We start from the raw sequence: 13,562 nt of genomic DNA on the forward strand, positions 1-13,562 counted from the left end.
GCTTCGAGTCGTTTTGCTGCAAATCTGATGATTCAGGAGCAAGAATCCACATTCTTCAGCAGCAGAGAAAACTTACAAAAAGCCCCTTTAATTGATTATCTTTTATATTCTATTAAAACTTGATTGTGTTGCTTTCATCAGACAGCAGATGGTGTTTGACCTGCAACTAATGTCTCAGGCTGGAATCAAACCAGGGACATTGAGATTACATCAAATACATCTTAACCACCAAATCAGATGTTTTCAAACTGTGATGCTCCTCCTGAAATATCAGAGAAAGATCACTACAATATCCAATTATTAGTAAATATCAACAAAAAAAAGAAAATAAAAAACTAAAATAAAAAATGCCACTAACTATGCATTTTCACTGCACTTCTTTACATGATCTCCTTCACTTGGTGTCGAGTGGCGCAGTGGGTTGAGCAGGCGCCCCATATGTAGAAGCTACAGTCCTCGCTGCAGTCGGACCCGGTTTGAATCCTGCATCGGACGACCCATTTCCTGTCTCTCTCTACTGTGCTATCATAAAGGCATAAAAAGCCCAAAAAATTAGTTAAAAAAAAAGATGTAGTACTTATTACTTACAAGGTCTCTTACTGCTCTTAAGCTTTAGTGATGTCACTTACTGTAAGTCACTTTGGATTAAAACATCTAACAAATGAGTAAATGTAAATGTAGTAAAATAGAAAATTATTTGTAAAATATAAAAAAATACATCTGTAAAACATCCCAAAAAATGAAATGAGTGAAACATCTGAAAATAACAGTAATATATAGGAAATATATTAGTAAAATTATATTGAAATATAAAAAAATAAACATTGATAGAACATCTGAAAACGCATATGCAAAATGTTAGAAAATTATTATTACAACACTGGGAAAATAGTAAAATATCAGATAATTATTAGTAATATATCCAGTAAAATAAAAATGAAGAAATTAATAAATCATATACTGGTTTATAATCATGTGCACATACTGCTCTCCTGTGGTCACAGTGTGTAATTACATCTACTTAAAGTTTAGTTGGACACTATGACCACTCATGATTATACATTCATTAATGTATATATTATTATTTTCAATAATAAATAAAAACTAATGAAAATAATAGATAAATCAAAATAAATGAATAAAATCCAATGTGAAGACAAGTGTGTGGTGCCCTCCAGTGGTCCAGCGTGAACCTACATGTAAGTTACACACTGACTACTGGAAGGCAGCCTGCACACACGATCATAACACTAATGCTGCTTTCAGACTGCGCCGTGCCACAGCGGTTTGTCGTGGCACCAAGCTAAGCGTAGGTGCAGTGCGCCCTCCGGCAAGCTAGCGCAAGCAACACAGTGCACTGTGACGACCATCAACATATCCTCTCTATCACCAAGAGAGGGCTTATATTCTGGGGTATTCAGACACACAAAGGATCAGTTTCTCCTCCATTTTTGTTGTGTGCCATATTTCAATTACTGTGTTTCAATTGGCTGCCTGGATGCAGCGCTCGCGAATGTTGCCATGTTCCGTCTGAAAGCAGCATAAAATAGATAGTTGTAGTTACACAGACTGGCCACAGTAGGGGGATGAACGCATATGAATACAAACTCGATTTAAATTATAGCCAACAGTTAAGTAACAACGACTGTTGATTATTTTGACAGTGATCTTCTCATTCGTAAAGATATGATTAATTTTATTATGATAACAATTCTACAATCATAAGGTTTCTTCTAATTATTTCTCGAAGCCTCAAACTCACATGTAACTAGGGTTGTCACCATACTAGAATTTCAAACTCGATACTGATACCCAGGAAAATACTCAATACTCGATACCATATTTGATACGACAGGGAGAAAAAATGACATAAAATTAGGATGCATAAAAATGTTTTAAATAAAGATTCGAACAATACAAACAATAACATCAATGACAACACTACTTTTACGTTGTCTGAGGTAGTGCAAAAAAAAAAACCAGTAACCTTTCTGTAAGGTGTGTATATACATATATGACATGCAAATATATTCAGCTACAGCCCTCTTTAGTTCCTGTGCTTCTGGTCACTTGGCACCATATTTTCGTTGCTCAAATCAAATAGAGTTGTCGGGTAGGCTGCCGCTGTTTCTGTCTAGTTGCTGGTCGACTTTTCTCAGCTTCAATCTGGGACTTTAAGAGAAATACAACACTTTTCAGACACAAGTCATTGTGTTATCCTGTTAAATTAACACCGCTTAGCTCCCACATTAACGTTGGTCGTTTTATTATCAGCCATAGCCACTAGCTTAATGAAAACTTAACAGACGTTTAATGTGGCTATTGGCTAACTGTTAATAGTTAAATGGCTCATGTTAACGTTCGCTGCCAGCCAGGTAAAATAATAATCCAAAATAATTCCAAACGCCACTTTTGCTTTATTCATTTTCAATTAAAACAGGTTGCGATGGTCCTTCAGCAGCAGCACCTTCCATGTTAATGTAGTTTTATGCTGGCGATGCCAGCACAGCGTTGTGAACATCAACTAGCGTTCATGTGCTCAGCTGCTAGTGAGGGGAGGGGCTGTGTGAATGGCTGTCTGCAGTGCTGCTGTATGAAGTTGTGTCAAATGGAGGAGGCGAAGACGGCACTGTTGGTATTGATACTGTTGCAAATGAGTATCTAATCCGATACTAATTTTTAGTATCGATTACTATCTGTGTATCGATTTTTTTGACAACCCTACATGTAACATCACTACATATGATCCTACTCTCATTTCAAACCATTACATCAACCAGTGTCAAGGCAGAAATAATAACTCTACCAGTGAAGACTTTTAAAATAAAACTTTGAGGAGAAGACAAAATAATAGAGAATAGTGATGTGTTCAAACCAGTTGACTAGAAACAGCATCATGAAGCTTGTACCAAGACGTTACAATGTCTCACATGCAAAAACATCATCTGATCACCACAAACGACCCCTCAGTTTCCCCATGAGATCTTGAATGTAACAGTCTGTAGTGGTCCAGTGGAGGTCACTGTTTTACTGTTTAACAACACAATGGATCATTGAATGCTCCAGTAATGTTGAGTGTATTTTCATTCTGCTGAGACTTTAACAGTTGCGTTGCCTTCAGAATAAGAGCTGACTGGGGTTAATGCAGAGAGATGTAGTCGAGGCTGGATTAACCTCCCGAGGGGCCCCAGAGGAAAAATTGTGTTATTGGGCCCCTACCGACCACCATTATACATGGGACTTTCATTATTTCCCCTTGCACCCAGAAACCAACCACCACTCTGACACCAGCTTCAATGATTAGTTGATTGATTAATTAGTTGCGTGAGCCAAAACTGATTGGCAACAATATTGATATTTGATCATTAATTTTCTGTGACAGTTAACCCAACATCTTTTGGTTTTGGACCAGTGGCAGATCTAGAAAATTCTACATGGGGTGGCAAAGGGGTGGCAAGAGGTCTTGGCAACGTGGCATGGGAGGATGGTGTGTGGGAAACCCCATATATATGTAAATGGATCAACAAAAGAGCCACAAAAATACTTTCCAATTATTTATCGTTATATCATGCCCTGTATCAACACACTACACAAGGGATTTTAGTTTCTACATCGAAATTCAGTTTGGCATTCTCTTAAAAGCAGCAGGCACAAGATAAAAATACAGACTGACACAAGACAAAAACTAGATAAAACAACATGTGGTCCAGCTGGAACTGCAGCAGGAGGACCCTCTGTCTCCCTGTCATCATCATCATCTGCCTCCTCATCACTCCATGCCTCTGTCCCTCTCTCTGAATCTGATTCCTCATCTTCAGCCCTCACATTCTTTTCTTCTTTTTCCTCTTCTCCTTCACTTATTTCTTCATCTCTTCCTTCTGTAGCCTCCTCCTCTTCCTGCTCACTCCAGCATACTGTCTTCTCCTCCTTTTTCATTTCTCTCCTTCTCTTCGTCCTGTTCAGTCCTCAGCATTTTCATTTTTTACATTTCCTTTTCATTTTTAATCACTCCAGCTACTCTGGCCTGCAAGAGTCAAGATGTGAAAAGGTCTGGTTAAAATCCTTGTATGACATTACACTGTAGGGCCATGTAGCAAATAAGTATAAGAAATATAAATCACAGGCACACAAGCAGTTATGTTTAGATTACTTATTCCTATTGTATTTGCTATTTTCCCAGTTTGACAGTGAAGGATGTAGCCTGGTTTAATTTGTGCAGCCTCATTGCTGTGATATGTGAGAGTCAGTGGATTCTATAGTTCTGCTTAGCTAATCAAAATAAAAATGATCAATCTCCTAGCACTGACCCTGTCAGTTGTAACTTAACGCCCAAAATCACGATCGAGCGATTTCACTTTTGGCTAATGATTAATGGACATGCTCTTATTGTTGAATTGCCTTTTGCATATATTACATTCATTACAAATTTAACTTTAAGTTAAACTGGTGTGTTTAAACTTCACCTGGGGAAACCCACCTTCAGAAGCTCGGAGCAGCTCAGTTGCTCTCTTTGCCGGGCTGCAGGCAGACTCGCTGTGTGTCAACGCCGCTCTGCGCATTTAATGCTGGGCCATGGCTAAATATTTGAGCCTAAGATTACATTTACAATTATTCACTCTTGGTCAATTTATTGTTTGATTCAATGCTTTGGGAAGCTTGTGGACATAGTGGCGATTTCTTTTTACAAAATCAATTTTAAAAACACAAAAGTTAGGGGGGCTCTACAAGGCTCCTTGCCCCCCTGTAGATCCAGCCCTGTTTTGGACCATTAGTCATAGAATAAAGGCAATCTAAATATGAATTGTGATCTATGATACAATCAATGGATCATTGAAGACAACAGGAGACCACAGTGGGCCCTTTGCTGCATGTCATCCCCTCAAAATCAGGATGGAGGATCCATTGTAGATGTTGTACTTCAGTGGTGTGAATTTATGACGTATTAGTGATTAATAAAATTAATAAATTAATATATAAATTATACTGTGTAAATCTGAGGCCTTTGCCTGGTTGGTAATCCAGCTTGCTGTAATGTTATTTAAGGACACCTCAAGAAAATCAAGCGTTTAACGTCCATATGATGTTTTTATATAATACAATCAAATTAATAAACACCAGTGTTTAAAACAAAAACAAAAAACTACAACTAAAGTTAAACTGAAATTATGTTAGAAAATAAAACTACCTAAAATTAAAAACGACAGCAGTAAATTCAATTCTACATGAGATATGTGGGAAAAGTCAAAGCACAGCCGTGATCTGATGTGTTTTATTGTGATTTAAAGCTGATCCCTGTACAGAAGGAATTCATTCATACATCCTACAGACATGAAGAACAGACAGACGTGTCTCTGATCTGAACTGCAGCTCAGCTAAAAAAGGTTTTTGGTTAATGAGCTTCACACGTCAAAGCATCCTTTCAAAGCATCCACCAGTGTGATATTTTAAAACAAAAAAGAGCCGATTTTTATAGAACATGATGCTTGGAAGGAAGATGAAGAATAAAAAACTGATGGATGGTTTGTAAAATGAACAGCAGGAATTTAATCTTGTTTTATGAGCTAAAACATGCAAAAACATTAAAAGTGGAAATGCGAGGAAATGCAGAATAAATCATTAAAATATGAGAAGATGTTTAAGCCCAGTTAGTCCTCAGTCTGTCTCTGAAGAGTATGTAGTTCTGTCCTTCTAATGTCGACAGAGTGAGCCCTCTCTCCCCTTTTATCTAAACTTTGAATCAACACCAGATACTATAGTAAAAGTCTATAATTCTACATAGAAAGAATAGAAATATAGAAATAATAAATCTCTGTTTATATCTAAATCTCACATTTAATAAACCTCATCACACCTAAGAGCTTGAGCTATAATCACGGCTTTAAATACACAATCAGCTGATAGAGACTCGGATCTTTGTGTAGTACCTTTGAATAAAACGTGTCAACATGTGTGCAACAATAAAACTACAACTGTCCAGTTTTGTCACAAAGCATCTCCAGGTCCTGGGATTAGAAACTCATCTCTGAAACCCTGAACTGTCAAGATCCCCAAAACAAATCCTGAAATTCATCTTAAATCCAGCTGCTGGTTCTCAGTCCTCTTGTTCTGGTCTTTTTCCCAGAATGCACTTCAGTCTAGAGTCCACCTCAGCACAGAGAACTGCTTTCCTTTTACTGATCCTCAATAAAGTGCCTTCGAGCTCAAAGTCCAGAAATCCTGCAGTTTGTTCTGAGGTCAAACAGCAATGCAGCTGAACAGGTCCCTTATGTTAAAAAAAAATCAAATCTGGAGCATGTGATTTAGTACAAACATGAAATGTAATCCTGTTAAATGTCAGAAAATCAACTAAAAAAAAACTTAAACCCACATGTAATGTCTCAAAAATGTGAAATCACATTACAGTGACTTTACATCATTGAAGCCTAGTCACAGCAGTTTCTATAGCAACACAAGTTTCAGAGCTAAGTCAGTTAAATTAAATTAAATTTATTAAACCAAATTTGAGAACTAAAAACGTTAGAAGAAACATTACACAGACTACTTTTAAGTTGTGTCAATGTCATATTTTATCATCATTTATCCCAAAAAAAAATCGCTTGATACTCTTTCTTGTAGTGTGGTAGCTATGAAAAAATACTCTGCTAAATGACTTAAAAAATACAACCTGGTTAATGTTCCATTAAGTACAGGTAATGTTAGCCTGTTGGAGAAGCTAACTCTTTTAAGCAACAGTTAGCGTTCAAGCTATTTGTTTGTTGTATTAATGCATTTGAGTGAGCAACTTTAATACACAAAACTGAACCAAATAACGTTAGCCCCACTCACTGTTAAATTGTTAGAGCCAGTGACTATGTCGCCAAATAACATTAGCCCTAATTACTATGATGTCAATTAATGTTAGCCCCAACCACTATGTCAAAAAATAATTTTAGCTCCAGTCGCTAAGGTGCCAAATATCATTAGCCTTAATCACTATGTCACCACATAACGTTAGCTCCAGTTGTTACATCACCACATAACGTTAGCTCCAGTTGCTTCATAACCACATAATGTTAGCCTTAATTAATACATCACCACATAATGGTAGCCCCAGTCATTAAATAACATTACCTCCAGTCACTAAGTCACCAAATAACATCAGCCCAAGTAACTTTATCACCAAGTTCTTAGTCCCAGTCTTTAAGTTGCCACATGATGTTAGCTCCAGTTGGTAAGTCACCAAATAATGTTAGCAGAAGTCACCAAGTCACCAAATAATGTTAGCAGAAGTCACCAAGTCACCAAATAACATTAGCCCTAATCACTGTCACCACATGACATTAGCTCCAGTCACTACATCACCACATGACATTAGCTCCAGTCACTACATCACCACATGACATTAGCTCCAGTCACTACATCACTGCATAACGTTAGCTCCAGTCACTACATCACTGCATAACGTTAGCTCCAGTCACTACATCACCGCATAACGTTAACTCCAGTTGGTATGTTGCAAAATAACATTAGTTCCTGTCTCTGGCCAAGCTTTCAGCATCACCTGTGAAGGCAATAAAGACACACTAATGAATTTTGCTGTGACAGTTTTCTGATGTGACCAGGCCTCAACCCTGTTTTCTCCACAGGTGAAAATCACATGTGAAGTTTAAATCCCAATAAATGATTTTCCGTCCTTTATAATTTCAACAGAAGAAACCCCAGATTTATGGATTAATTTTTCTATCTACCAGAATTTTCTGATTTCAAATCAGTTTTTCATTAAAGAGAAATTGTTCGAGAGCTGATTCTTTTCTTGACAGGAGCTGATTTTTCAGTCCAGTTTTGTCCTCAGTTCTCTCTGTTATGTTCTTTAATCAGCCTCATTGTCATTGTCATCATCATCATCATAATCAGTTTCACACCATTCCTTCTGTTTTCTCTATAGCATGACAATAGACAAAAAAACAAAGGTGTTTTTGGTGGATTCTGTTAAAGCGGCAGCCTAATGGAAGAATCCAGTCAGTGCTAGTTTAGTGGATAATAATCAGGACTGGAGTTGAATTAAAAATAGAAACCGCCATCATGCTATTGCAACTCAGTCAGGGGCTTTTTGAAAAATCTAAAACCTTGGAAATCGGCTCTTCAGAGAACATCGTCAGAGTTTTCCTGGACAGGTGTTCGGGTTTTGCGGCGGCGCGGTCGCAGCGTGGTGAAGCAGGACGAGGCGGTGAGCGCGATGCGGCTCAGGCCCACGTTCAGGCAGTGGACCTCGGAGGTGACCGGCACCTCGGAGAAGAGGGCGCGGTCCCGGGACAGCCGGGCCGAGCCGCTGCCATCACTGCTCTCGATGTCTTTGACGATGTTGAGGATCTCCTGACGCTCCGCCTGCCGAGTCAGTCCCCGAATGTTCAATATGGCTGACACGTGCTTCTTCCTGTACAAACAGAGAGAGAGGATGAGGAATGAACAGGAGGTGTCACTCCATGTGTTTTCACAGAACCAAAACGGAGTAAACAACCTTATTTTGGAAGCTAAAGTCAATCACAGGCATTTTGAAATGTCATGAATGAAAGAATGATCTCTATCAAAGAGAAGAAGCAAGGAAGAAATCCAGGAAGAGGAAGTGTTTTTAAGTGGGGGGTGTGGCCTGTGTGAGCCTCTTTGAGACCATGTGGTTAGTCCAGGTGAGGTGGCCTGTATTGTTTGCTTGTATTGAATTGGTTTGTAGTGTGTCTTTGGCTGTGAGTTTGTTTGTTTTAGGTGAGTTGCATGGTGTGGTGTTGGAGAGTAGGGGGGGGGGTAGAGCACAGACTAATCCAGCGGGGGGAGAGTTTAGCTCAAAAAGGCACCTCTCCTTGACTCTACCTCCCTCATTCAAAATGGCCGCCACTTTCTCCAACTGTTTAGGGGAGTTTGTTTGCTGAATCTGCTAGTGTGTTTTGTCAGAGTTGATGATGGTGTTGTTTGTGGTAGCATAGGCAAGATAAAGAAAATAGTGGTGGTGTGAGGAGCAGTGATGGCTGGCATTAGGGGAGAGACTCTGGGACGCCAGTGATCACTTTCTGGCAAGTTTCTTGTGTTTACCTTAAATTAAAAGACAACAACATTTTTTACTCAATAGTTGATGACAATGGTGGCATCCTATCTTGATACAGCAGCATTTGCACTGTTGCATTTCAATAATTAAATATGAATTGTTGATTGTTGGTGTTATGTGCAATGTGACAAGGTAACACCAGGGACGGTGGTTGTGTACGATTGTGCTGCTCACACACTCACACCACCTGCTCATGATCGCAGCCTGAGTTTTTTTTTTTGGGGGGGGGGCTTTTTGTGCCTTTAATGGACAGGACAGTAGATAGACAGGAAATGGGGAGGCAGAGAGAGGGGGAATGACACGCAAGAAAGGGCCGTCCGAAGCGGGAGTCAAACCAGGGGCCAGCTGCAGCGAGGACTGTAGCCTCTATATATGGGGCGCCTGAGTAACCCACTGTGCTACACCTGAGTATTTTTATGCTTCAGGTCTATTTTCCTCTGCTTCATGAGCAAAACTACAGTGACTGTGTATCATTATGTATAATTCAATATTGTACCTGAACACCTGTGTTATATTTATCTATGAGATCAGACATTTCTACTTTAACCACATTAAATAATTTCTGATGCTAATTTAAACAAATGTACCGACTGGAGCGTTTTAAATAAGTCAATGTAAATAACTTTCCCATCATCTTAAATAGACATTTCAAACTAAATTTATTCTAACCTGGATTTCCTCCCATCATATACAGAACACCCTTTTATTCAAACATATGTAATAAGGCCCCAATACATCAACAGCTTTCTCATTTCTAGTCTCCTCTCATAATATAATCAAACTCCTGTTTAGAAAGTAAATATTCTGACTTGTATTTTCTCACTGTGTGGGATGAATGAGGAGTATTCATCCAGTAGAAAACAATGACATGCAGAAAATCGATCAGAGCGGATGGTTTCTAACTCACAGTACAAACCACATCCACCTCCAGTTAATATGAATACCGATGTTTTAGTGACATGAACAGAAACAGATTTTACCAGCAGAGCTCCCAGTCAATCAATCAGTCAGTCAGTCAGTCAGTCAGTAAGTCAGATATCTGCTGAGCTGAACAGTTCACACACAGGCTCTCAGTGTGTGTACCTGAACATACTGTAAAGCTAGAGGAAGAAAAGAAGAAAAAAAAAAGACGTAGAGGAATAGTGTATTTTATTTTGTTTTTTGTGTGTTATTACCTGACATCTGGAAACTCTCTGACCAGAACTCCCACCTCCATCTGGATGGAGGGGACGTCCTCCAGCTGGATCATCTCTGAGATGTGAGACAGAGCGCTGTCCAACCAGCTGGACGGGGACTCCTGAGAGACAGACAGAGAGACAGACAGACGGATTATACTTCTATAATTAATGAACTACAGCAGCTGATAAATCTCTCAGAGTTGTAACTAAAGCCTCATTCAGACTGATTTGGTAAATGTCATCATGACCTTTGACCCTTAACACTGACCAGGTCTTTGAAGAGGACTTTGATCTGTTTGCCTTCGTCTCTGAGCCGACCAGCCATCCTCTTCCTCATCTTCATCGAGGTGCAGATGATTCTGCCTCGCATGACCGAGCGAAGGTACTCCATCACCACCCGCCGGTGGACCTCCGCTACCAGCAGCTGAGGGCGAGAGACATAGAGACAGACAGACAGCGAGAGAGAGACAGAGATGATTAAACTAAAAACTAACTGTATCTGTTCTCAGTTTGATGGAACCAAGATGCACTCATGTTCACTCAGTGTCCAGCTGTGCCGTGTGTGTGTGTGTGTGTGTGTGTGTGTGTGTGTGTGTGTGTACCTGGTATGGAGGACTGTCCATCCTGTGATACTTCTTGAAGTGATCTTTGATCAGAGCTTCAATCTGCTCGTACGGCTCTGTGTTGCTGAGCCACTTCCTCTTCACCAGCCGCTCAAAGAACGGCTGAAACACACACACACACACACACACACACACACACACACACACACACACACACAGATTATTATTATGACTGTTTGATTGTCATAGCTCAAATCAAACAAGATGAGTGATGCAGCTTTATGGACTTTTTTTGTCCTGGATTTTCCAGGCTACATACATAAAATGTTTTGCACACTACTGCACATCTTTTGTGTTAAAATATCTGTATTTCAATAATATTTTCCCAAAAGAACTGAACATTAGACCAGATTAGACAAAAGACTATTGAGTATAGTAATCATAATATCTAAGGTATAGACTATAAAGTCAAGTATCAATACACAGCATGTCTAGATTTCCTTTATCATATATTACATTAATATTGGAAACAGGTTAACTACCTGTAGTGTAATTTGTTATTTCCTTGATTGATTTAAATGTCTCATTTGTTGTTTTTTTCATTGTGAAACTGAAGTTGCACAGAAAACAGTGTGAGGACATGAACACACACAGGTTTGTGTTCAGATGTCACACAGCGAGGTAAGGAATGAGGCAGTGTTCAAGATACAGAACAGATGTTTGTTAAAGTAACCAAGATCTTAATTGAACTATAAACTGAATATATGAATAACCGAAACTCCACTAATCAAAACTAATATTAACTGACCTGATGGAACATAAACAATAGATGAACAGTGTCTCTCTGTGTCATGGATTCTGAGTGTTTCAGTAAACACACTCATTATAGATAAAGGGTAAAAATTCAATTGAATTCAAAGCTTTATTGGCAAAGACAACAGAGGTGTGGCCTGAACGCAACACAGAGAGAGAGAGGATGAAGGGACTGAAGGACAAACACTGACTGCACTGTTCACAGGCTTGTATGTCAATGTGTGTGTGCGTGTGTGTGTGCGTGTGTGTGTGTTTGTTTATGTACCCTAATGTGCAGGTACAGCCGTTCAGACAGGACTCTGACTCCCTGCTGTACGATGTGATCCAGAGCTCTGTTGGCTCGACGTAAAGAGTCCTCAGTGACTGATGGGTCACACTGAGCACAGCGCTGCACGAAGCCTCTGCGCGCACACACACACACACACACACACACACACACACACACATTATTATCAGGAACATCAATGTTACAGGTCAAAGACATCTGATGAAGGAACAACAGTGAATCTGATTCTGTAGACTCAGGTTCGTAAAATGAATTTAAGGTATATGAAGGACAGAGTTTAGACAGGGAAGAGGAAAATCAGCTGATGCTCAATGATCAAACATGTCAGTCAAATGTAGCAGGAGAGATGTGTGTGTTTTAAGTCTAAAATATTTAAATTGCATCTTTTCATTTGCTGAACAGAAACTACTGAACAGTTATGGTGGGATTTTTTTCCGGAACTACTATTTTTGTCATTACTCCCGAGCCGTGTGGTCCAGTCCAGTTCTAATACAATGTCAGTTTAACACTCTGCAGATATGACAGAGAGCACTGATGGGAGAGCTCCACCTGTTGTCCGACCAGCTGTAGCGATGCACACTGTGCCTGAGCAGACACAGTTGAGGGTGCACCGACTCACAATGTGATCATAACCAGCAGAGGTCTACTACACAACAAATAAAACATAAATCAGTTTCAGATAATGCAAAACAATTTGATAAATAAAGTTCCCTCTGTGAACCTTGTTCCTGATATTTTTATTTTCAAAGGAAGAACTTTCTCCTTTTTTTCCACTGAGGTACCAGCTGATGAGAATGCATTGAAATGAGCCTCTCTGTGAAGCTCATCACTGACAGTTATCTGACAAATTGAGGAGGTCCCTGGTGCAGCAGCAGGTCTCTGTGTGTCTCTACCTGAAGGGGGGGCAGCAGTTGACCAGGGCGATTGTCTTGGACACGTATCCGTCCTCGCTGTCTCCAAACAGGCCATTCTGCACCTTCTCATGGAACATCTCCACTTTACGCTGGAAACTGAGAGAACACAAGACTCATGATCACTCTGTGTGTGTGTGTGTGTGTGTGTGTGTGTGTGTGTGTGTGTGTGTGTGTGTGTGTACCTGTAGAGGAAGTCAGCCAGGCCGTTGAGGCTGCACTGAGCCACTCTGGAGCCCAGACTCATGTTGATGGAGGCAGACCGCTCCAGATCCACCTGCAGCCTCTGAAACAACACACACATATTCAGTGACTTCTTTCATATGACAACAACTTTTAGCAAATTAAAGGTAAATTTATTTGTACACAACTTTTCTTAGCACACTCATAGAGCTGTGCAACATTAATCAGACCAACACTTGATCCACATGTCAGGAACAAATCTGCTACCAGATCAGTGGTGGCCACTAGAGGACAGCAGCTGGTTCCACTTGAAATCAGTGTGTGTGTGTGTGTGTGTGTGTGTGTGTTTGTGTGTGTGTATATGTGACCAGGAAGTCCTCACTGTTGACTTTGGCTGCAGTTGAAGGACACACTCAGTGAACAATCAGTGTACAGATGCAGTGGAATCCATTTTTGCGTAACACCACTTCACTCTGATTCAATAACCTTTATTTAACCAGACAGGAAACTCTGATCAGAGCTGCTGGGTGGAGTTGGACTGGGGGGCAGGGG

The 13,562-nt window shown here is 39.9% G+C and overlaps 1 protein-coding gene across 2 annotated transcripts in view; it reads right to left on the reverse strand.

The window, feature by feature from the left end:
• Positions 1-5,253: 5,253 nt before the first annotated feature.
• Positions 5,254-13,562, reverse strand: part of LOC111663354 (exocyst complex component 3-like protein 2) — a 59,550-nt gene continuing 51,241 nt past the window's right edge. For both annotated transcript variants that reach the window (XM_087176970.1, XM_023417522.2), the window contains exons 9-15: positions 13,013-13,113; positions 12,810-12,926; positions 11,896-12,031; positions 10,857-10,979; positions 10,523-10,678; positions 10,252-10,373; positions 5,254-8,413 (exon numbers count right to left, since the gene is read on the reverse strand). In XM_087176970.1, coding sequence (XP_087033096.1) covers positions 8,122-8,413; positions 10,252-10,373; positions 10,523-10,678; positions 10,857-10,979; positions 11,896-12,031; positions 12,810-12,926; positions 13,013-13,113 — 1,047 coding nt within the window. In that variant the 3' untranslated portion in view covers positions 5,254-8,121. The remainder of the gene's footprint in view (positions 8,414-10,251; positions 10,374-10,522; positions 10,679-10,856; positions 10,980-11,895; positions 12,032-12,809; positions 12,927-13,012; positions 13,114-13,562) is intronic.

The sequence above is a fragment of the Seriola lalandi genome, unplaced genomic scaffold (genome assembly GCF_002814215.2).
Source record: "Seriola lalandi dorsalis isolate HSWRI2012SDOR001 ecotype SW California unplaced genomic scaffold, Sedor1 jcf7180002054575, whole genome shotgun sequence".
Classification (NCBI taxonomy): Eukaryota; Metazoa; Chordata; class Actinopteri; order Carangiformes; family Carangidae; genus Seriola; species Seriola lalandi.